Raw genomic sequence first — 26,148 nt, 5'->3', positions numbered from 1 at the left:
CCGTTTTCAAAATTTTTACCAATTTCAAGTTTTTGTTTAATTGAAAGTAAACTCTTGCATTTGCCCATCATTTTTGCGATTTCTAAAAAAAAAAAAAAAAGAAGTTACTATTAAAAAAATTCCAACATCTCTGACATAAATAACGAAACAAAATTTGTACTTTGCGGTGCGATGGAACACAACAATTGATGCGACGCACTAAATCAAACAACATTTGGTTGTTTTGTTTTTTTTTTTTTTGAGTGGGAATTGCAAGATAATAGGTACACTAATCTCCTAATGATGACTTATAAACGCCGCTTCTTGTCATTGTCGCTTATTTACGACTTGCAAAATATCTGTTCATACATATTCCAGATATTACTTGAATTTTATGATTTTTGGTTGATTTTTTTTTTTTTTTTTGAAGTCTTAAAGTGTCCCGGTTAATCCAATCCCAGTAAATCGAGAGTCTGCTATACAAGGAACTGTTTTAATTTGTGTTTTCTTCATCAGCCTCCAAAAGGTATTTCATGGGAGTGTGATAAATTAATTTTTTTGAAAAAATAACGTGGGATTATTTTGCAAAAAAATAATAAAATAAAGACTATTGAAGTTATGAATAAGAAATTTTATATTTGCAATGCTAACAGTACTAGGAATTCTTTTCTAAAAAAAGAATTAATGAAAATGTATATATGTGGGCCACAATATAAATACTTGAAAAGTTCTTTTTTCAAAAACTGATTTAACAACTATAATTACAAATAAAGTATTTCATTTTCATAAAGCTTATATTATAAATCAACAGGGATTAAAGCACGTGGGACATCTTCCCCACTGTCAGAACCGTAGTGTTCAGACCGTGCGGTCTCAACAATGAGCGCTCATGACTGCTGTCTACAAACACCATACTTCTGGCAGCATGGAAACCATTACTTGGATTGGCATAAAATTAGGTTTTGAGGTCTAAACTGTTTAATAAATATGGACCAATTATTTCTTTTGGTCCTATAGCTGGACTTTAGAGTTTAATTTAGGGGTCTAATAAAATTGGATATGGGGGGGGATTATTCTCTACATTCCTTAAGTCGGACTAGAACTTTTCGGGCATCGTGTTCACAGGAATGGAGCAACTCACAATTAATCCGAAACTTTTGTGTTATGTTGTAGTGTTTGTTCTTGTTTGTTCTATAAAGCTTATAGTAATACTGATCAATAAAAAAATCAATTAGAAATACCTAATTCCAGCCATGTTATAGCACTTCAAAAGAAACAGTTAAAACTGCACTTATGTTCACAAATTGTATAAGGTAAAAATGTTATGAAAGTTGCCCGCTGGTGGGTGTGCTATTTATTTTTAAAAGTTCTCATATGATGAAAATGACCCTGTGTAACAACTTGATTCAAAAAGTTAAAAAAAAAAAAAAAGAAAAAGAGCTACTATGATTATAAAGGTGACATTTTATTTTCATGATGAATATAACTTATTAACTAGTAAAAAAAAAAATCTATGAAAATTCTCTATTAGTTATGTTAATCATTTTAACAATTCTGTTAGGTAAATGGCCCAGTTCAACAATTTTGTTGTGAAAATGATATTTCAAAAATAATCGAAAGTGATATTTTAATATTATTATGGATATGGGATATTGGTTGCGATACCAGAAACCATTCAGTCATTTAATCTGTCAAAGTGCAGGAACTGTGTAATATGTGCATATTACATATGCTTACAGAAGAGTCTGAATATTTCTCTGTTACCACAGCTTTGCTCAAATGCAAATCGCTTGTAACATATGATATGCATTGTATATGTTGTAAATTACCTTGTATATTTGAAATTGTATATTGATACCTGACATTGTGTACAGATTGTAAATAGAATGATTACTATATTGCTGCTGAAAAATTCCTCCTCTGTAAGGCTTCGGCTGTTTTGGAGTAATAAAAAAAAAAAAAAAAAAAAAAAAAAAAAAAAAAAAAAATGTTATGTGGGCAAAAAAAAAAACTTGGAATAACTCACAGTAGAAACCCTATTCACTCCACTTGAGATTGTCTAATTACAGCCCTAACTGAAGATGCCTTTGGAAATTGCTCCAGTTTACAGAACATATTTTTACATTTGAGTTTGCATTGTACAGTTTTCCTCTAAAAAAAATTAACAACGGTATTATATTCAAAACTATCTGATGTAAGAATTTAAAAATTGTGGATGATGAATGCCCACTTAAAAGTTAAAAATAGTGCAATACGAAGGTAACTCAGTGGTAACATAAGGTTTAGTCTGCTGTGTATATTAATACCAGTGCTTTAGTGGCAGTTTAAATCTAGCCAGCTGCAAAAAAACATAACAGAGGATGAAGATATCCTCATTTTACTTTTTTTGATCATTCTTAAGTACTTTAATTATTATTATTATTTTTTTTTTGATTTTGATCAATTACATAGTATTGGGTGTAGATTGGGTGTTTGGGGGCATTTTTTGTTTGGGGAAAAAAAAAAAAAAAAAACTTCAACTGTATACAGTGCATAAAAAGGCCAAAATGATGATGAATTAATGTAATTTTATGAAAGCAAACACTGAACTTGAAAGACATTGAAAGAAATCCAACTTATCCTCAGAAAAGATGGTCCTATGCCTATTGTCCTGATGCAGAACTTAAAAGTAATTCACTTTTTAAAGAACCAATTCACTTTTTAAAGAAAATCTACACTGAAAATCATCTCATAACAGAGACAATTTTCTATATTTTAAAAGTTTTGAAAGTTCAGAACATTAGTTCAGAAATGGAACTAATGTTCCTTTTTATAGAGAAGAGAGAACTTTTAGAGAAGTTGGCCTAAAACATTTTATAAAAACTAGACATGTACACAAGGATGCTATATTAAAGATGGAAAAGCCATCACTGTTTGATATTAAAACAAAACCCAAATCACGCAGCAGATCATCAGCACACATGCTGTGCAGAAGTACAGTGTGCTAAAGCACGTATTAATAAGTGAATCTAGCATTCTAGAACTCTTCCTTTGCTATTGTGACACACTGAATTCTGAAATCTTTGATTTATCTAGTACTTTAGCTTTCATTGGTTCTAATATAATTCTTCTGTGAATATAGACTTCATGCCTCAAGTTGACACCATTTTTGATAGCATTTATAAATATTACTATTACTAAAAAAAAAAAAAAAGAGGAGGGGAAGAAAAATCTTTCAGAGTTCTATCTCTGGTTTGAACCCTAAGGTTAGAAAAACGTATCTAATAAACACTCAGGCTCTGACATTTACTTTGTCATTATACCTCTCATAGCGACATACAAGAAATGCATGCTTTCTGCAAACATATAGTAAATGGAAGTAAAGAAGTTCATTAAAGGAGTCAGTTGCTAAATGCAATTATTGTACACGGATGAACCAAGCCTCAGTTTTAAGTAGTTAAAAGTAAAGTTTGCTACTAAAAAATGTATCGTTCTCATATTGTAACACAAGTCAATATGAGCTGCTTCATTATTGAACCTGCATTTCAAATAAAAAGCACTGATCCCAAAGGAAATATTTATTTGAAATGTGTGCTATTTATCTGAAATGCATGAAAAGAGATAACTTGCTTTGGCTACATACACAACCAAGGTTTTTGTCCACCTTTGTGCTCTTGTGTGCCTGAAAATTTTGCTCTAAATTTACTTGAATTAGTCAATTGTTACTTAACTAAAATTTCTTCATGCAATATAATACAAATCAACAGCCTTACTGTTAAAAAGTGATTCTGCTTACCATTGGACTTCAGCTCTGGATAATGTAAAGTGCATTCCCACTTCAGTGACAAAATGTTTGGCTTTTTTAAAGATGGCATCATCACAATTTAAAATAATTTCTGAAAATAAGTGAAAAAAATTTATAGCACTTAAATATATATTTGAAAGAGCTGCTGATACATTAAAGAAAACAAAACTGGCATAAAAAATAAAAAAGTAAAAGAATAAATGGAATGCTGCCAGTTCAGCACACAAAAAGGTTAAAAACCTGCTGAAAAAAATTAAGTTGAAAAATTTTGTAATGTTTTTTTTTATTAAGATTTAAATACACATTTATCAGCAAAGTTTTAGTTAACTGACTTTAATTTCACTTAAAGTAGCCCATTTTTAGAGATAATCATATCAAACATTCATGCTTGATATGGATTAAAAAATAAAACACCATGTAGTTTAATTTTACCCAATATAAAACTTGGATTCTGCATTCTTCTCTTGGGAGGACACTGTTTCAGAACAGCATGCATACGATAAGCTGAAAGCAGATGCTTTTCAAAAATGTTTTTTGCTACAGTGATCTCCTTATTAATCTGAAATAAAAAGAAGAAAAGTATAAGAACTGAAATAAATTAATAACAAAAGTACTAATTTATAATCTTTCTTTCAACTAAGTTTGTTATCAGCTAAGGTTTTTTAATTATAAAATTGAAAAATCCTAAATTACTACACTGTTAAATTAGAGTACAAATAAAATTAATAAAGTTAAATAAAATAAAGATGAATATTTAAAAATATACTTTTATAGGCACCAACATTAGGCCTTTATTGTCATAAAGGTTTCCCTCTATAATGTGAAAATGCAAGTTACTGAAAAGAGCTACTTTTGCTTCATTTCCAGTAAGTTAAGAATTCCAGGATATTCATCCATTTGCTACCTAGTGTGATGCCGTGCAAATAAATTTCACATTACAAAGGATAAAGCTGTTCGACTAGGCTTCGCACTTTGGGGTGGCAACATCATTGTTAAAAAGGAGATGGATCCTGGAAGGGGGAGAGGAAACAGGGATCATCAGTCAGTGCTCAAAACCACTATCACTATGTTTTATTTGGCTACGATGGTAAAACTGTTCAAAAATTCCTATATTTTGGACAGTTTGGAAAATTACCACAGTATTATCTATACTGTGGTAATTTATGACAATCTGGGTAGTGTAGTAGAGAATTATCCTGCAAGTACCAACACCATAATGGCCTGAGTCACAAAATCGAGCTCACAGGTATCTGATTTGAGAATTACAGGGTTGGCTGGCACAGTTCTGACCAAATCCACCTTCGGATAAGGCTGAATGCTGGATCATGGCATGGCTAACGTAAGACACCCTCCCCTTTCAAATGTGTAGCTTAAAAATGCTTTAAAGGCATGTGACAAAATATCAACAACTGCCTACTACTGTAAACTGGTTGAAGTTATTTCAAGAAGAATCGTGGTTGTCATTAAGACTAAAAGTACATTAATTATGTAGATACATACATAATTAATTTTCTTAATATTGAATCTAAAGGCAGGCTTTAGCTTCAATATTACGTAGGTAATTTGTATGTGGATATACATCTTTATTCTTTAAAGTTTGGTGAAATGCAATTTATACAATACTGCAATGTGCCTTTAAACAGAGTTTCATACTTAATGCCAAAACATATATAATTAATATTAAATTAACACAATTTCCATTAGCTAAAAAATGAATCCTATGAAGAATATTTTCGAATACCTGTGTATCTAAAATGAGTGGTGGACATTGCAATGTGGTTAAACTGAAACAGAAAGAAATTAAGTAAAACAAATTGAAATGAACTTAGCACACAGTTAAAAAACAAAAGCAAAAAAAAAAAAAAAAAATACTATATTACAAACAACATGCAAACATGAAGATATTAAGTAAAATCAATTAAAATGGACATCAAAGCACACACTTAAAAAAAAAACAAACAAACCTAAGAACTACAATATTACAAACAACATGAAACAAATGATAATTTTAATGCTTTGGTGTTAATGGAGAGTAAATACTGCTTCCTTTTAGTACAAAACAAGTTAGTTTATATATGCAGTATGTTACATTTCATTGTTAGATTTCTTAAAAATATCTTATCAATTAACAAGATATTAACTAATATTAACTAACTGATTAACTAATAATATATAAAAGTGATTGTTTTCACCTTACTGCACATGCTTCCAAACATAATATTCACTCAATACTTTGTAATCCAACAGCATGTGAAATGCAACAAATACAGATATTGTGATTTAATAAATTAAACAATCATAGCATATTGTCAATGCTTTCATAATACATTTACTTATTTCTTCCTGGATTTTAATAACAACTAAAATATACCATATGTTTAACATTTCTGCTGTGATTAATATAATAAGCAAGTAATGTGATCAATATAATAAGCAAGCAATAATAATTCTTGATTTATGTATTTAGTAAACTGATAAAAAAAAAAAAAATATCTGTGTGTGAACTGATAAAAATTTCATTTCTAATGCATCCACCATATTGCCCTTTCATTCCTCAGTGAGTGCATGAAAACAAACATAATAGCCAGTGATCTGGTTTGGTTTGTTTTGGATTTTATTGGTGAATTAGCAGCTAAGGCTATAATGTGCCAAAACTAGGTCATATATAAAAAATTTAAGCTTTTGGTGACCTAATAAATTAGGTAACCATGTTAAGATAAATAATGACACAGGTACAAAAGATATATCAATAAAGAAATAACAAATGGTAAATTTTAAATACGAGTAAAAAAGTTAATTGATTTTAAAGAGCTAAAAACAGCAGCCACATGGTCATTGTCAGATAAAATCTGAGTGTATAATGCTCAGCTAGATGACTAAAAGCAGTAAAATATAAATCACATTCGTGTCTAAAACGTGGACACTTAGTTACAATGTGGCAAATAGTTAAAACGGTGCCACAGTTTTCGCACATAGGAGTCATCTGCCCTCAGCATAAATGCGTATGTAAGATGATTGTGTCCTGTGCGGAGATGAGCTAGAACAACTCTATTCGTACATATCAAAAATTTACGTGATATGTATGGGAAAAAAAAAGAATAGGCAAATTTCTATTGGTCTGATTTTAATGAAATTTGGAAAGACTTGGCAAATATTTCTAAAAGAGTCAAATATAAAACTTCACAAAATATCCATCCACTTTGAGTCGAATTATTGCATGCAAATGGATGGACAAGGTGAAGGCAATTGGCACTGTATGCATATATGCTAATGTGCCTAAAAATGATAATTGTAAAAGACAAACTTTTATTGCTTTAATAATGTTACACTTTAAATAAATGACAAGTCTAATATTAAATGTGAAGAATATTTGAGAATACCTAAAGGAACAAATACGTATAAGATACATCATTCACACATATATCAAGCAGTTATTTCTGAAGGATATTTACGGCAGCTATTGTGTGAAAATATCTTAAATTTTTGCTAAAAATATGTATTTAATCAAAAGACAAACACTGCACGCTCAACTCCAAAGAAACCTTTCAAACAGATTATGTTTACAAACATTTATGTTTCAAGATGTGAATCAAACTGACAACCTTAATTTTAATGAACTTGTATAGCCTATACTGAATGTTACAAACTCAACTTCAGATGTGGTCTCTGTAAAATTCAGCATTTGCTATACAGTTGTCCCCTACTATAGTGTGGTTCACTCCTCACTTATTCACCATAATGCTGTTTTATTTGATACTCACCCCTAGAATTCCACTTTGTTCCCCTAGAATAATGCCATTCACTGCAAATGACTCGGGAAGATTTACTGATTAGCTGGTGTTTGGGTGCCTGAAAGGCCAGGTCAAAAAATTTTTTTAATGCTCTTCAAATCAATTTTCTTATCAATTGAAATTCACAGTACTTGTCTTCAAAGGGAGTGTTCTCTGATTTAAACTGACTTTTAACCAGTAAGAAAACAGTTGAATTTCTGGCCAAACTGTAAATGTTGCAAAGCATTTCCAATTTATGATGACAGTAAAATTTGAAAGTAGTCTGTTTATTGTCACAAAAGTTATTTTTTCATGTCCATGAGTAATTGAAATCACCGTGTTAATTTTCTGGCTGTTTGCACTGGCACAAGTTGTCTATGTCCATAGCTCTAAAACACTACAGTCATTCAATGCTATAGGTGAAAAATGTTACAAAAGGTTCGTTTTATACATTATCCTGCCCAGTAGTGTTATTGAAAAGGGAATGCCAGCTTGGGGGTTCTAATAAGCTGGAGTTTCTTGAAGTGGCGTTTATAAAATTCTTTAGAAACTGTTTTTTCCTGACAGGAAGTTGCTTTTAGCTGCACAGTGCTCATTAGCACCTCTTGGCAATACTGTTTTCAGTTTAGTATTGGTTTACATATCATTTATGTGTATTTTGTCTCGGTGATTGATTTTAGTTTACCGTGTAGGTAGTTTTAACTTCTTTCCCTCTCTCTTTTTTCTTTTTTAAATGGCTTCAAAAACATCAAGGGAGTTAGCTGGTGTTAATAATGCAAAGAAGGTGAATAAAACTATTAGAAAAACTTTTCGTTGGAAACTAGAAACTAAAATGGATATTTTAAAAAAGATTTGATTCAGGCAAACACTTGATTACAATACATTTAGTGGTTTTTAGTGATTTGAAAATGAACAGTATCATAAGCTGTTATTGTAAATAATATAAATACAGCATACATACAAGGTTCTATAATTTTAAGGTAAGCTTTCTTGCATTTTTTTTTTTTACGAAAACTCCAAACATGAGGGGTATTAGAATCTATAGTACTTGGTATTGTGCTTGGGTTGAAGGTTGAGAAGATGAAAGAAGATATTTGTTGACATTAGACTTGAATTTCTGTAGATTGTAATTTTCAAGAAATATGTAGGAAGGTAGGTTGTTAAAGAAAACAGAAGTTAAATGGATAAATGAGGAAGAAGAAAAGTTGGTTCTGTGAGTTTGAAGTTGGGCAATTAAAGGATGTTGAATGGTTGTGGCACGTGTTTGGACTGCTTTGAAAGAAAGAGCAGGAATTATAGAAGCTAATTCAGAAGAACAGTACCCATGGAAGTATCTATAGAAAAGGCATCAGCAGAAATAGACTCTCTATGAGGCAGTGAGTGGACTCTGTTAGAGATGAGTCATTAACTGCTTTTGAATTGAATCTAGAAGCCTGAGAGAGGTTTTGTGGCACCATCCCAGATGTGGGAACAATATTTCATGGCAGGGTAGATCTGCAATTTTTACAGAGTGAACAGCTATTTGGAAGAAAAGTAACATCAAGAGCAAAAGAGAAAACCCAGTTTTTTAGACGCATAGGAAGCAATATTTGTAATGTGCTCATGCCAAGAGAGAACAGAAGTCAGGGTAATCCCGAATAGAGATATATGATCTTGCCTAGAAATCAGAGTGCAATCTAAGATAAGCATAGGAGCAGAATTCTTTTTGCAAGATATAAGACAGCTAAGTTTTAGAAGGATTGAAATTAACTAAGTTATCTTTGCCACAATGGAGAATTACCCGGATATCAGCATTTAAGGAATAGGTAGTGAATATTCGAGAAGTTGAAGATGTTTGTGCAGGGCAAGGTTTCTCAAACTGGAAGAAGGAATGCAAGGTACTGCCATTGGCAAAAATGTGAATTGGATTTCCAGTCAGTGGAAGAAAGTCATTATTATACAAGAGGAAAAGAACTGAACCTTGGGGAACACCAGCATTAATGGAGAAGATAGTACATAGAGAGCCATTTACCATCTATCATCACTCGCAGTGAACAGTCAGAAATAAAACTGGATACTCAATTACAAAAAACAGTTGTCAAACCCCATAAGATGGAAGCTTATTCAGAAGACTTTTTATGCCAAACACAATCAAAAGCCTTTGAAATGTCAAGAGCAACTGCTCGAGTTTCACCAAACTTTTCCATGGAGTAAGTGCAATGGGATGATAATTGGATGGGAGGGATCTGTCACCCTTTTTTTTAAGAACTGGCTAGATATGAGCAAATTTCCAAACAGAAGGGAAAACTCCTTTGGATTAAGATAGTGAAAAAAGGCGACACAGAACAGGAGTAAGTTCAGGAGCACAGGTTTTGAGAACAAGTGGATGAAATACTATCAGCGCCTTACCTGGATCTTTCTTAGTATCAACATTGTTCAAAATCCTTCTGACATCCTTTTGACGGAAGATTACAGGAGGTACTGAATGGAGTGTACTGAGAATGGTAGGAGGTGGTTTACCAAGATCATCAATGCACAAGTTAGAAGAAAAGTAGGATGCTAGCAGGTCAGCTTTATCTTTGTCTGAAGTGGCAATAGAATCACCTGGTTTTGACAGAAGTAGGAATAGAGATGGGCAAAAGTTGCAGCCAATAGCTTTGGCAAGAGACAAGAATACTTGACTACCATTTGGACAAGAAGCAGGTTTTATTATTATATTGTTATTTTTTGGTTTTTAGGAGCATTAGCAACTAAAGCCGTATTGCTCTGGGGTTATGCGGTGGTCATTCCCTGACCTTTCCGCATCCTCCATATTTGGTGGCTCATGGGCTCAAACCCCGGTCTAATCAAGACATATGTGCTACGCACAAGCAGGTTTTATATTCTTAACCTGTTCAAAATCTAGTTTGGATTAATTAATAACTGCTTTACAATTGTTGTGAGCTTTGGTGTAGTCAGAAAATGAACCAGGAGATTTGGATACAAGCCAATTGCTATATGCAACATTCTTATCTTGAACAGCTTTAGTACATTTATTGGAAAACCAAGGTTTAGATAAAGGATGAAATTTTACGATGAAGTGTGGAATAAAGGATTTCATCCTTACAAGAATAATTTCACTGACACAATCTGAAAAAAACATTGACATCATAAGATTGGAAACACTAATATGACCAAGGAAAAGTATTCTCGCAGATCATCCCATTTAGTATTCTTGTAATGCCAAACAACATAAGGTTAAGAATGACTATGAGAGAAAGACTCCAGTGGAGAAAAGACCATCACCAAGTTGTGATCTGAAGTGCCTAGAGAACCACTCACCTTGACAGTGTACACAGAAGTGTCATTTGTGAGAAAAAGATCAAGCGTGTTGTTTGTGTGGTTAGGATTGTCTGCTATTCTGGTAAGTAATAAACAATTTCTGTGAGGTCATTAGTAATTGCTAAAGCCTCAGCATTTTGACCAGTTGGGTCCATGTGACTAAAAAACCGAAGCCAGCTTAAGTTGTGAACATTAAAATTACCAAAGAAAATTCTCATTGTTGGAAAAGTTGGACTGGAGAAAGTTTCAAAGAGTTCCAAGTGATTAGCAGAGGTGGGAGAACGATAGAGGCAACAGATGAATTTGACAGAATGTGGTAGAGAGATTTTAAACCAGAGAAGATTGAAAAGAGGAAATTCGAAATTACTGTCGCTGACAGTGAATATAAGAGCGGACATATGCACAATTACCACCTTTGAAGCAAAAGGCATCATACAGTGAATAATTTGGACGACTGAGATGAGCAGTGGTTGAATCAACCAATAACTGGGATTCTGTCAGAAAAAGTACATGAGGTTTGGTAGACTAAGCAGAAATGGACATCATCAAGATTGAAACTGAGACCATGTATATTTGTGAAATGAATGAGGAAGTATTTGAGAAGTTTAGATCTTTTTTCAGATAAGTTTGTTCTTTAGTTGGACAATTTATGATGTAAAAAGGTAAAGTACAGCCATTATCAACCCACTGCAGGATGGAAGCCTCCTCAACAATTCATGCTGAGGGAAATGGACCATAATCTGCCACACGGGTCCATTGCGGGTTGGCAGATCGACCATATTCAGCAGTCAGGGGTTTGAACCCCGGTCTACTCAAAGAGCGTGTGCTACTGCACTCCCGCTCCTGACCACTCGGCTATTCAGTAGTAAGAAAAGGTTAGGAGGACATGCTGTATGAAGTAATGAAATTTTGGATATGGCGTACACATGGCAAGAATATACCCAGCTCCTTGACATAATGTGGCCTCAACAATGACCCCCTCCCACCATATACACCACTCAGAATCTCTCCAGTCACTATCTTCAAGAGTAGAGGTAGCAAGGTTACATACCAGTTGATCCAGAAGCCTCTTAGAGGTCACCAATAGGTTTGGTCTGGTGGGCTAGCTAGTGGCCAGCCAGCAAACACCATTTTAGAGCTGTACCCTTAAAATGTAAGGAAGATTGGATCTCACCATTATGTCCATCATAACCTTAAAAGTCATCAATCATACTGCATGATGGAGGAGACAGGGAGGGGGTTGCCAGAGTTTTGTTCTGGAAACTAAACATGGGTTCCACCACTTCAAGCCTCCAGTAAGCAGAATGGTGGTATTGCATTAGTTGATGAGTGTCATCTACCACCTAGTATTGCCTGGTAACACAGAGAGGCAGCAGAAGATTTTATGATAACTGAGAAGGGACTAACAAGCAAAGTTTTTACAATTAAAAGTGAACAAACCAGCAGGAGCTGATGGAACCTATCCAATTGTATTGAAGGAATAAGCAAAAGATGTAAGCAAACATTTAGCTGTTATAATGAGAGCATCCTTGGATTCAGGATACTCTCATGCCCCTATAGAATGGAGATGTGCAAGCATCTGCTGTATTCACAGAGGCTCAAAGGGTAAAATGAGCAACTGCTGACCCGTTAGGTTGAGTACGGAAAATTATAGTGTCCTTAGCAAAGAATACAACACAAGATCATCTGGACAGGTGCAGAGCTATATCAGAGCATAACTTTGTTAAGAGAAGATCACGTCTGACTACTCTAATTAGCTACTGTGAGGTAGTCAGTAAAGAACTAGATAGAATGAATAAGTCTGACATCATTTACTTAGATTTTAGTAAAGCTTTCAATACAGTCCCACATGAATTACTGTTGTATAAATTGGAAAAATGTATCATTAAGGGCCTGTTACTACTATTGGTAAAGGGATGGTTAAGTGGTAGGAGACAGAATAGTTATAAAACTATAATTAAGTTATAAACACTGCTTTTTTGTAAAATGAATTGCTATATAAACCAAAATAGTCTGTTTTATATGTGTATCTTTAGAGCCTGCCAAGGGCTAGGCAAACAAGACTCTTGCCTCAGATTAAAAGCTGACAGGGGTGCCAAAAGAAAGATTAAATAATTGCCAATGTTGCCATGATTAACAGTAGGGCACAATTTTTCATTCCTGCCTCAGGTACTAAAATGGCTTGGCAAGGTCCTTTACATAGAAGCCATCTATGTATTAGTGGGGACCAACTGTTTTTCAGCATTTTAAGTATTTTTTTTGTTTTGTGAATTAAGAAAGTCCTTCTGTATCATAAAATAAAGTTTGAATGGCTAAAAATGGCTTTCAAATAGTTGTTTGAAAGTATTTTAGAAGAGAGGATAGGTTTCTTCCCACTTAGAACAGAAAACACCAAGTTATTAACAGTTAGGCTTAGAAGCATTTCATACACTGTACTTTGCCTGTTTACTTGATAATTGACAGATTTCTTGAATTTTCAATACAGAAATCAAAGAAATTACTTTTCATTAAAACTGTAGCAGGTTTCCACTATGTGGACAGTAAGTTGAAGCAAAAAAAAAAAAAAATTTTTTTTTAAAGTCACTGGGATCTAATTAACTCTACATATGCAGACACAGGTTAAGGACAAAAGCCATAACATCTTTTGATGTTGGTTATGATGATAAAAAAGAATTTATATTGTTCTACAATAATCCTCAATATTTTAGTCAGTTAACTGTATCAAGAGATGAATGCTAAAATGCAGTAATCACACCATATGGCCCATTAATTGACACAATGTGTATAAATTAAACAAATAATAATAAAATAAAACAAGTGGCTTAGTTACTCATTTTCTCAATAAAGGGAAACTTTCACTTTACTGCCTCATCTTCTCAATATACTATGACTATATGTAGTCTGAAAGTAAATCAACAATTATCAAGGGGCTTTCACCATCCCTACTTCTCATTAATCAATCCCCAATATGCTAAGCATATTTTCCATCACCAATAACCTACTACAAGCCTTTAGAGATAGTGATTATTTTTCTGTGCGCTCTCATGAGTATTAGGCCCCTGTAGCCAGGTGGGAAGGAGCAGCAGTGCGTAGCACACGCTTCTTGATTAAACCGGGGTTCGAGCCCGTCACCACCAAATACGGAGGATGCGGAAAGGTCAGGGAATGACCACCGCATATTCCCGGAGCAATATGGCCTTAGTTGCTAATGCTCCTAAAAAACCAAATAACAACTCTCATGAGTGTCTCGAATAGGACTAAAACACCTTGAGATGGCAGGATGTTTTCACAGGTAAAACATCCTCTTTTGGGGTAGTGATTAGCTACATCATTCATTTTTTAAATTTATCATAATATGCTAGATGATACTCATTTGGCAGACACAATTCTACAAATCTTCTCTTGATGTAAATACAATTGGTTAAAGCAGAGAGTCTACATTTAATTCAGAGCCCTATTCCATTATTTAGTTACAAGACTTCCTTATGACAAGATAAATATTTCACAATGGCAATTTCACTTTCTTTCAGTTTAACTGTTTAAGCACAGTTGGTTAGCAATTTATTAAGACCACTACAGATCCATAAAATAAAAAAAATACTTACAACATTAATTTGTTTCTAATATTCTGTCCAACATTTTTCATATTATTTGACATAGTGTGACGTGATGCTGAAAGAAAGAAAAATTAATGGAAGGGTATCAGATAGAAATTTCAAGGCCGGGTGCATGGTGATTGATTTCACTCAGTTGAAAAATTCTTTTAAGAAATCTGATTTTGTAATAAAGGTAATGTGAACATAATATTCAGATAAACTAAAAGAGAATAATTGTTATTTTAAATAAAGCATTAAAAAAGCTACTTACACAATCCTGCAAACCTTGACAAATCAAGTGAAAATTCAACAGTATCAGTATTGATAGCTAGACCAAACCAAATCACAGGATCTAAAATAGGACAATAAGTAACTGAAAATAGTTCAAGTAAGAAATGTCTTTTATAAAAAGACACATTTAAGTAATATGACACGTTTCTGAATCAACAGAACATAACTGTGCTTTTCTTATGAAGAATGACAGCACTGCCCTATTACTTCACATTTTTTCATTTACATAAGACAAACTAAAAGCACATTAAAAAGAATTTGTTTTAGACATCTACAGTATAAATCATTACTTAATATTTTATAATTTGTGTATAAGGTCCTTGCAAAAAAAAACAAAAAAAAACTAAATTTTAATTGTACATATTTACTCAAATATGTGATATATATTAGTGTGGGAAGGAGGGAGGGTGGGAGTGCGTGCGTGAGTGAGCTAGCGAGCTCTAGAAGTCAAATTTAGCAAAGAATTAGTTTTTCATTTTTTTTGAAAAATCCTATATATTGATAATTCTCATAATTCAAGATGTTCAACAATGCTTTCATAAAAGCATTGCTGAACATCTTTAACTGTAATAAATTTATACAATCATAAAAATATAATTGTACAAATTTATGTAATTAAAAGTAGTCTATTTTTTTGCAAAAACCTTGTAGCTGAATTGCAATAATCAAAGAATATGTACCAGCAAATTGGACTGTCAGTTCAATTTGGTGGAACATATTCTTTGACTGAAGTACTACATTGAAGTTCTGACAAGGCTGAGATCTGAATTGCAGAAGGACAGTTGGATACTCCAACAAGACAATGCTCCAGCGCACAATGTGCTCCTTGTTCACCAGTTTCTGACTGAAAAACAAATTACTGTGTGTGAATGTGCACCCTACTCACCAGTCCTAGCCCCTCACTTTTTTCTCTTCTCTAAATTGAAAAGTGTACTTGAGGACCCATTTTCAGTCCATTGAATTTATTCAGAAAAAAATGAGTGAAGTGAGGACTTACAGAAGATAACTTCTAGAAATGTTTCTATGCTTGGAAGAAATATATGGAACAATGTGTGCAAGCTCAAGGTAATTATTTTGAAAGGGATAACTTGTAAGGTACAAAATATTTCATTATATTTATTTTATTGCAACACTCTTGTTATTTAACAGCCACACCTTGTATTCTGTACGAAATTCTATGTACAAATTTACTGAACAGCAGTTGTCATTCTTTAAAGCACATAGGCTGAATAATAATACAAAACTATACACTATACAGGAAACAAGACTGAAATAAAGTAAAGAAAGTAGAATAAAGTAATTAAGAAAGTATGTGGAGGGGTGGGGTGAAGATTTTCATATGTTGCAACCTTCAACGGTGGTTTTTAGCTAATGAAAAAAACTTTGGTTGGTGGTTTTTAGTTAATGAAATTTACCTCCAGGAAATTACTTCATAGTGGCAACAACAAATTTAGAAGTAGGAGGAAGAATGTGGTTGTTATTTTTTGTTGTTATTTGGTTTTTAGGAGCATTAGCAACTAAGGCCATATTGCTCCGGGAATATGCAGTGGTCATTCCCTGACCTTTCCGCATCCTCCGTATTTGGTGGTGACGGGCTCAAATCCCGGTCTAATCAAGAAGCGTGTGCTACGAACTGCCGCTGCTCCTGCCCACCTGGCTACGGAGGCGCCGGAAGACTGTGGCTGCTTCATATTTGTGCTAATGTGTGTGGGACCTGTATACTCTCAGCATTACTATTTACTGAAATTATAGGGAGCAGGACAGAGTGTGATTTCCACCACAGCTCTCAGAGGAAGCTGTGTTGTGCTGATTGGTTCTGGCCTGTCTGTTTTGAATATATGATAATCATCATAGAGCAGCAGGGGATTGAATGTTAAGGATGGGGCCTGTTTGGTTGGCTGGCTGGCTGGCTGCCAGTTGTCTTGGAAGAGTTCTTAGAAGCCCGGACCATCAATACAGCCCCAGGGCAAGGGATCTGTGGTGTCTCCTGGGATGCATCTAAGGCCAAGGAAGAGGACAATCCAAAAATGTGTGTGGAGGGGGGGAGGGGAGGAAACAATGAATCTACCAGTGTTTCTGTAGGTGTTGGCACTGGGGCTGTGTTGGATAGTCCAGGCTTTTAAGAACTCTCCAGGGGCTGACTGTGTGAGACCCAAAGGATCTTAGGACCCTTAAGGATAATATGGTTCTCATAGATGCCTTGAAATGCCAAGTCATCTCCACTTCCTAAGTCACCCCTGCATGTTCAGGTATGTGGGCATCCAGCTGTTTTCAGTATCTGGTGAAGTTTGCAGTTGCCTTGTTTTACAGGTAAATGCAAGCGTCAACATCACCTACAGAGGTAAAGAACTAGCTTCTAGAGCTCTAGAAGCTGTAAAATCTCATTTTCATATACTATAAAGGAAGAGTTAATATCAGAAAGGTTCTGATTTCAGAACTTCGTCTTTTACCAAACATCATTTCAAATATGTAGTAATAATAAATGCATATTAAATGAAATATTAATGTACACAATTCTCACCTTCAGGTTTTATGCATTTAGCTCCAAAGGCAGAGTTAAAATTAGCAATAACTTTCCCTGGATTAACAGTACAATTGAAGTCATATATACCTAAAATAATCAACAGATAACAAATGAAAAATAATATCTGAAATCTATAATATGGCATACTTTACTAAGAGTATCATTATTAAATAAATTAATTAATAAATAATTTATTAATTTATTAAATACATAATAAATAAATTAATAAATATTTATTATTCTCTTTATTAAAAGAGAATAAATATTCTCTTTTAATAAATTAAATAAATTATTAAAAGAGAATATAGAATATGGAGAATAACAGATAAAAAAAATAATAATAAAATATATATTATACAACAGTAAAAAAATAAACCAGCAAACAAGATTAAGAGGTTCAAAAACTAAGGGTAGTAGTAGTAGTAGTAGTAGTAGTGGCATGTGATGCAAGAAAGCAAGTGAATGAGCTTATGCAGCATCAGCCAAAAAAAAAAAAAATAAATAAAAAAAAATAAATCACACCATTCCCTCCAAATGCCTGTCCAGTTCCTCCTTAAATTTATTCAACCTATCAACTTCCACAACGACAGATGGAAGTTTGTTCCAGCAATTAACCACCCGCTGGCTAAAGGCAAATTTCCGCACATCTATTCTACATCTGTCCTTTCTTAATTTGAATTTATGCCCCCTTAGGTTCGTAATCTGAACAAGTGGAAGGATCCCATCAGAATTCAGCGTGCTGAACCCATTCAAGGCCTTATACACCTCAATCAGATCACCGTGCAGGTGCCTAGTCTCCAGCCACTGCAATTTGCAGAACTTAAGCCTCTCTTGATAAGAGGATCCCTTCATTCCCCTCACCAATCTTGTTGCCCTTCTCTGTACACGCTCAAGTAAATCTACATCCTTCCTAAAATGAGGCCTCCAGACCTGTACGCAGTACTCAAGGTGGCCTGACCATTGCCTTATACAGAGGGATAATTACCTCCTTTTCCCTGCTAGCAAAATTCCTATATATCATTGACAAAACCCCATGACCTGACCTGGCAGCCTGTCTGCATTGCTCAGAAAACTTCATATCTGCCTGCACAATTACTCCCAGGTCTTTTTCATTTTCTACCACCTTAAGTGTAGTACCACACAGTTGGTACATTCCTCTGGGGTTACTTCTACCCATATGCAGTACTTTGCATTTGTCAAGGTTAAACTTCAGTTGCCACTTCTTAGCCCATCTGCCCAAATTATCTAGATCCTGTTGCAGTAGCACACTGCCATTACTGTCATTAACAACCCTGCCAACCTTTGTATCATCTGCAAACTTCGACATTAAGCCTGATATACCTTCATCAATATCATTGATAAATATACAAATCAACAGTGGACCTAACACCGAACCCTGTGGGACTCCACTAATAACATTAGTCCAAGAAGAGCAGCACCCATTGATTACCACCCTCTGTCTTCTCCCACTTAACCATCCTTTTATCCATTGTAGCAACTTACCCTTAATACCATTCTGCTCCAATTTGTACAATAGTCTTCCATGCGCAACAGTGTCAAAAGCTTTCCTGAAATCCAAATATATGATATCAAAATTATTTTTTGCATCCAGTTCCTTTGTAACCACATCATAATATCCTATCAAATTTGTCAGACAAGACTTTCCCTTAACAAACCCATGCTGTGTCTGAATTATTGCCGGAGTCTTGTCTAGATGATCCTGCAATGCATCTTTAACCAGTGACTCCATTATTTTACCCGGAACAGAAGTTAAACTAACTGGTCTGTAATTACTCGTGTCACCCTTCGATCCCCCTTTGTGAATTGGGGATACATTTGCACATCTCCAGTCCGTGGGAACCTCCCCTGAGTCCAAGGATGCTCTCATAATTATGGCTAAGGGTTTGCTTAGTTGCTTTGCCGCCTCCTTTAATATAACTGGATAGATCCCATCCATCCCAGGTGCTTTTCTTACATCTAACTTCAACAATTTCTCTTCCACTTTGCTCTCAGTTATTACAAAATCATTAAGTATCCTGCTACAATTTGATAACTTCCTGCCATTTTCAAACCTTAATAATTCCTCACGTGTGAATGTAGATGCAAAATACTCATTCAGTTTGTTTGCTATCTGAGCAGGATCATCAACAGTTGAAACATCGATGTCAAGTGGACCAATCTGATTCATCCCCTTCCTTTTAGAGTTTATATAAGTAAAGAAATCCTTGCTGTTTTTCTTAGCATCTTTTGCCAAGGATTTCTCGTAATCTGCCTTCGCCTGCCGAACCTCCTTTGTGACCTGATTACAGACTAACTTATATCTGCCATAGGCTTCTGAGTCGCTTGATAATTTATATGCATCCCATGCATTTTTCTACTCTGTTACGAGTCTCATTAGTTCATTTGACAACCATTTAGGCCTAAACCTTGAACAATATTTCTTAATAGGTATGAAACTTTTAGTAGCTTCCACGATTAATTCCTTGAATGCTTCCCACTTAGAATTTACTGTTGGTAACATCATCAGTTGATACCACTGTACAGAATTTAAAAACTGTCGGAGACCACTGTACTCGCCTTTACGGAAGCAAAAACCCTTTCCTTTACCCCTGATGGTAATTAAATCTTTAAGTAAATCCCACGTCAGTACACTGTGACCACTGCCACCTAATGGTTCTTTTATCTGCAAATTCCTAATACATGAATGATCACTGCTGATAACCAGATCAAGAGTATTACTTTCTCTGGTTGCCTCTCGAACATGCTGCTGTAAAAAACAATCATCCAATAAATCCACAAAAGTCTGACTAGTGTGTGAGTGCCCAACCCACAAGTTCCAGTCAATATCTGGGAAGTTAAAATCCCCCATTATAAGACATTCAGATTTACTAGCCCACTCTATTTCTCCGTACAATTGTTCATTGTACTCATTCGAGTCATTAGGCCTATAACACACTCCTACTCTTATTTTTGCTTTCGCAGTGCTTATGTCACACCAAACTGACTCAACAGTGCACTGTTCATCTATATCAACTGGATGCACTTCTTTTGATTTTATGTTTTTCTTTATTAACAGCATAACACCTCCTCCCTTCCTATCCTGTCTATCCTTTCTGTACACATCGTACTCCCCAAATTCCAGTTCTGCATTCCTTATATCTGTGTGACACCACGTCTCTGATATTCCAACAATATCCGCCTTTGATGTCTTGACCAACACTTCAAATTCATCAAATTTATTTACTATACTTCTAGCATTGGTATACATGCAAGTATACATGCACCTATTCTTATTTTTAGTTACTCTAACACATCCCATATACCCACCTGTTTCACGATGACTGCCATTCGTCCCTGAAACCCCCAACACCCCTCGCTCCAGGTTGCTACTTATTCTAATAGAAGTTGTGCAAGAATCACCTTCACCTCTGCCTGCGGCTACTGTTAAACTATTAGTCCTTGCATCCCCCCAAGCTATCAGTTTTCCGACCCACCTAACACTGCCTCGATAGCATCAGCAAATATTCTTGCACCCTTTCTATTTGTAATCATTGAGAAATGCAGAGTTCTATTCATACGTTACATATGAAGTAGATAGTATGAATCAGAGCTGTAATGCTTAATACGTTCTGTTGATATCAATATTTGTAAAATAATAAGAGAAGTTTACCTCAATATAGTATGTAGAACACTTCCGTATGATACTCTCCAGAAATTAAAGCGAAAAAAATCAAAAAAAACTTACATTAGAGTAACAAATAATTTAAAAAATAATTAAAAATCAATTTAACGCAATTAAAAATAAGAAAATTAATTAAAAGAATTTAACGAAAAAATTGCAAAATGATTTTCCTTCCCGAAGCTGACAATGCTTTTCAGCCATATGTCGTGATCACAGGAATGAAAATTACTGAATAGGGGTGAGTATGAAACTTAAATAGGGATTATTTATCTTCGCGCATGCACGTTTACGTAAAAGCCCACGAATCGGAGATGAGATATGGCTGACAAACATTAACAGAATTTAATTTCTACGGTTGTTGCAATTAATAGTCTCGTATAATTACGTTGGACACTAAGTATTTTGGCCTCGTTAAATAAAAAGTATGTTTTTTGTTAATGGCGTGAAAGGCTAATTCTGATGCTGCTGAACAAGAAGCATGAACTGAGGCCGCATGTTGATTAACACGAATATTCAAAGGAAAACGCGTCGAACCCTGGTAGAATGAGTCACAATCACCGCAAGAAATGTATATCAGGTCATTAATTTGTGTTGGGAATGAGGAAAGGACTGGGCGATTGTTCAGTATAGTGTTAATCTGCTAATGTTAGGGCTTTTATGTGCATGTGCGAAGACAAATAATCCCTATTTAAGTTTCACACTCACCCCTATTCGGTAATTTTCATTCCTGTGATCACGACATATGGTCAAAAAGTATGGTCGACATTGTCAGCTTCAGGAAGGAAAATCATTTTGCAATTTTTTTGTTAAATTCTTTTAATTAATTTTCTTATTTTTAATTGCGTTAAATTGATTTTTAATTTTTTAAATTATTTGTTACTCTAATGTAAGTTTTTTGATTTTTTTAAGTTTTAATTTCTGGAGAGTATCATACGGAAGTGTTCTACGTACTATATTGAGGTAAACTTCTCTTATTATTTTACAAAGTTACATATGAAGGAATTTAGCATATTCTGTTAGTATTTATTTATTTGTTTTCCTCTATACTTTGTTCATGCAATCAAAGAGCTACAGGAAAATTGACATGTTCACAATTATATAATTAATTTATATCATCCACTCAAAAGTAATTAGAGTAACCAATGATAAAGAAATTAATGGCTGCCTTCAGCTTGAATGATAGCAATGATCATTTGTAGAAGAATTTTGATCAGTTCATAATTGCAAATTGAAATCTAGCACCATTCCTCCTTCAATGCAGTTGTCATTGCAATAAACAAAGTGTACTCTACAACTTTCCTAATCAAGAATTACAACTTGTCCTAAAGTGTTCAGTGTGATTCTGTTCAGGACTTTGAAAAAGCCCAAATGATTCTGGAAGCTCGTTTACCTAAACTAAAAGATGAATAGAAGTCCTTGTTTTTACAGGATGGAGTATTATTGTGCTGATACATTTGCATTATCATTAGTAGTGGGATATGATGCAAGAAAGCAAGCTTATACAGCATCTCTCTCTCACACACACACACACACACACACACACACACACACACACACACACACACCCCCCCCCCTATCCATTTGTTCCAAAAGTTTTTCCAGTTCTTCCTTGAATTTATTTAAGCTACCAAATTCCACAACAACAGATGGAAGTTTGTTCCAACAATCAATCACTCACTGGCTAAAGGAAAAATTTCTGCACATCTATTCTGCAATTGTCTTTCCTCAATTTGAATTTCTGTCCCCTCATCTGAGCAATAGGAAGAATCCTATCAGCATTGAGTTTGCTCAAACCATTAAAAGCCTTATATACCTTAATCAGATCACCTTGCAGGTGCATAGTCTCCAGACACTGCAATTTGCAGAACTTATGCCTTTCTTGGTAAGAACACCCCATTGTTCCCCTCACCAATCTTGTAGCCCTTCTCTGTACTCATTCCAGCAACTCTACATCCTTCCTAAAATGAGGCTTCCAGCCCTGCATGCTGTACTCAAGGTGTGCCTGACCATTGCCTTATACAAAGGGATCATGACATCCTTATCCCTGCTAGCAAAGTTCCTACATATCATGGACAAGATCCAGTGAGCTGCTCTAGCAGCCTCTTTGCACTGCTCTAAAAACTTCATATCTAACTGCACAATTACCCAGATATTTTTAATTTTTCATTACCTTGAGTGTAGTATTGCACAGTTTGTACGTTACTCTGGGATTACTGCTACCCATATGTAGTACTTTGCATTTGTCAATGTTAAATGTTAGTTGCCACCTCTTAGCCCACCTGCCCAACTTTTCCAGATCCTTTTGCAGCAGCGTACTGTGTTACTGTCATTAACAACCCTGTCAAACTTTGTGTCATCTGCAAACTTGGATATTAAACCTGTTATATCTTCATCAATATCATTGTTAAATATAGAAAACAACAATGGTCCCAAAACCAAATCCTGGGGGACTCCACTAATAACTTTAGCTCACGATGAACAGTGGCCATTGATTACCACTCTCCATCTTCTCCCACTCAACCATCCTTTTATCCATAGCAGAAATTTTCCCTTAATGTCATACTGCTCCAATTTGTACAGCAGCCTTTTATGTGCAACTGTATCAAAAGTTTGCCTGAAATCCAAGTATACAACATCAAAATTACTTTCTGCATCCAGTTCCTTTGTGACCATATTGTAGCATCCAATCAAATTGATCAGGTAAGATTTCCCCTTAACAAACCCAATCCACATCTACAACACCAGATGGAAATTTTTTACTGTTCTGGTAACCTCTGTAGAAAATTTGAGATGCTCAAAGCAATAGCTAGAGTTATTGATTCCAAAGTGGCCAATTCAATACTCACCCTATATAATATTTGATCACCATTATTGTCTTCACAGAATTTTTCTGGTGAATTTTTTATTCAGTTTTTAATAAATTGGTCTCAGACCATAACCATGATCTTACAAACAAGGCAGGAAAAAAAAAAAATGCACATTCCATGTATAATAGTCATGTAATTTTTGTAAAGTAGGACATTCTGGATTTATGACTGTAAATTAGGATTATTTCATTTAAAAAGTTTACCGGTACATTTGGTGCTAAAAATGAGATACAATTGCAAAACTAAGTTTCCTTCATTCAGCACATGAGTTGAGAAGAGAAATAACACATGTGAACATATAAATAAAGTAGCACACAAATATCATTCAATACCTTTAGTCATAATTTGTATAAACAAGTCTGCTCTCTTTTTATCAGGAGTGATGAAGAGAAAATCATCCATCATTCGTAGCATCAGTTCTGTATCTAATTGTCCAAGATCACTCAGTGCTTCCTTCTCCATAGCAGCAAGATAAATATTACAAAGATATGAAGACAAAATACCTCCTTGACTGATTCCTTGTAGCATATGAAAGTAATGTTTACCAAACTGAAAAATATAACAAAGTTCTGAGAATTAAAAAACTAATGATTAAACACAAGAAATACACAGCCTTTCCTCAACTAACATAGTAGACTAATGGAAGCTTCCCTTCTCTTCTCCTCCCAAAGCATTTGAAGGGGATACATAGCTGACTAAAGATTAAGAACCATAGGTTGGGGAATTAAACTAAGTTTTTATAGTAACCATTTTTAAGGTTTAAACACTTGCATAAGCTAGGTTTAAGCTTATGCAAGTTTTATGTTATTAAATAATATTTAAACTAGAACTTGTATAATAAATTGCTATTCAGCTCCACTTCTATGATAAAAATATGCTTTTTTTTTGAGGTCAGTCAGGAACACAAGCTCCCATCATGTTTATGGGAAAAAATTATTCAAACAGCAAAAATTCAACTAATGCAAACTTTACTAGGAATGCATTACTTGTGTTAGTTGAAGTAGGGGTGTATTGAATAAATGCAAAAAAAAAAAAAAAAAAATAATAATAATAAATAGTAATTAAAAAGGTAAAGTATACTATTTTACTGTTTTCATTTTCATTTTATAAAACTGAAAATAACTAATAACAGATACAAGATCCCAAAGTTTTACTGCTTCCATGAAATAAGTAGACATTGTCTCCATGCATTGTAAGAGAAAGTTAAATTTTACATTTCAATTCAACTATATACAGGAATACCTCACATAACACGGTTTCGAACAACGCAGGTTTCGCTATAGTGCGGTTTACAAACTGAAAAAAAATTAACTGTGTTATGCACCAATACATTTGATATGTATGTATGTATTATAATGCCAGCATGTAGGCCCATGCGTTATGGATTCAAGGCCATGCTGACTGTTGTCACAACTCCCATTATATACGGACTCTGCTAGCATTTATAGATTAGTAAATGCTCTAGATTCCGAGCGGTGAGGTCGTTGATTGTGCGTAAGCTGTACAAATATTTTTCGCTGTGTATTTTTATTAATGATTATATTTTTTAAAAACGTTACACCTTTACAAGCAAATATGAGTGGAAAGAAGAAATGTAATGGCGCTGAGTGTTCTTCTAGATACAAACATCGAACGAGGTATGAAAGTAAGGCAGGCGTTGCAAAATGATATTCGATGTTATAAAGAGATGTATGCAGATAAAAAGAAGAAAAAGAACTGCGCAAACTAAGTTGATCAGTTATTTTTCAAAATAAAAATACAGTACATACTTCACTTATATTCTTTTGGTATGTACATACTGCAATAAAAATAATTTTTACTGTACTTACTAGTATTTTTCATATTTATCATTTTAATTTCTTTTTTTGCAAGAACTTCGTGTGCATCAATTTATGGTAAACAAACACCTACATATTTTTGCAACTCTACCCATATAATCAAATTGTTGGAATGCATTACATTAAAATACATACTAATAATACCTTGATCAGCGCGGTTTCGCATAGCGCGGTATTCCTGTACTGTATATAGTAACAATGTCCACTTGTATAATCACGGCTCATATTTTTCCTAAAAATCTATATTTATCACTTTTATAATATATTCTTACATACAGAGGAAGTGTTGAGTTCAGGCAGAACTGCTAATTGAGGGAGAGGAGGAGGATCCATTGGGAAATTAATTAGAAACATACACAAAGTTCCATTTGCGATTTCTTTGAGAGACTGGAATATAACATATGCATGGGATAACATATGCATACACATCAACCAACAAAACCACTTAAGCAGTTTAATGCATGTATAAGGGTGGTAAAAAAAATTTAACCTGTTCACATGACAGAAGTGTCATTAA

At 34.3% G+C, this 26,148-nt stretch overlaps 1 protein-coding gene across 1 annotated transcript in view; it reads right to left on the bottom strand.

Annotated features, from left to right (window-relative positions):
- Positions 1 to 26,148, bottom strand: part of LOC150086646 (telomerase reverse transcriptase-like) — an 83,952-nt gene that overhangs the window by 10,562 nt on the left and 47,242 nt on the right. The window contains exons 10-16 of the mRNA XM_090372216.1: positions 24,126 to 24,342; positions 17,242 to 17,331; positions 14,701 to 14,802; positions 14,439 to 14,505; positions 5,505 to 5,547; positions 4,196 to 4,322; positions 3,755 to 3,854 (exon numbers count right to left, since the gene is read on the bottom strand). Of these exons, the coding sequence (XP_090228342.1) occupies positions 3,755 to 3,854; positions 4,196 to 4,322; positions 5,505 to 5,547; positions 14,439 to 14,505; positions 14,701 to 14,802; positions 17,242 to 17,331; positions 24,126 to 24,342 (746 nt within the window). The remainder of the gene's footprint in view (positions 1 to 3,754; positions 3,855 to 4,195; positions 4,323 to 5,504; positions 5,548 to 14,438; positions 14,506 to 14,700; positions 14,803 to 17,241; positions 17,332 to 24,125; positions 24,343 to 26,148) is intronic.

Source organism: Mastigoproctus giganteus, chromosome 4 (assembly GCF_048544385.1).
Source record: "Mastigoproctus giganteus isolate SK-2022 chromosome 4, ASM4854438v1, whole genome shotgun sequence".
NCBI classification, from domain to species: domain Eukaryota; kingdom Metazoa; phylum Arthropoda; class Arachnida; order Uropygi; family Thelyphonidae; genus Mastigoproctus; species Mastigoproctus giganteus.
Note: the sequence above shows the minus strand (reverse complement) of the source record. Positions and strands in the feature narration are given on the sequence as shown.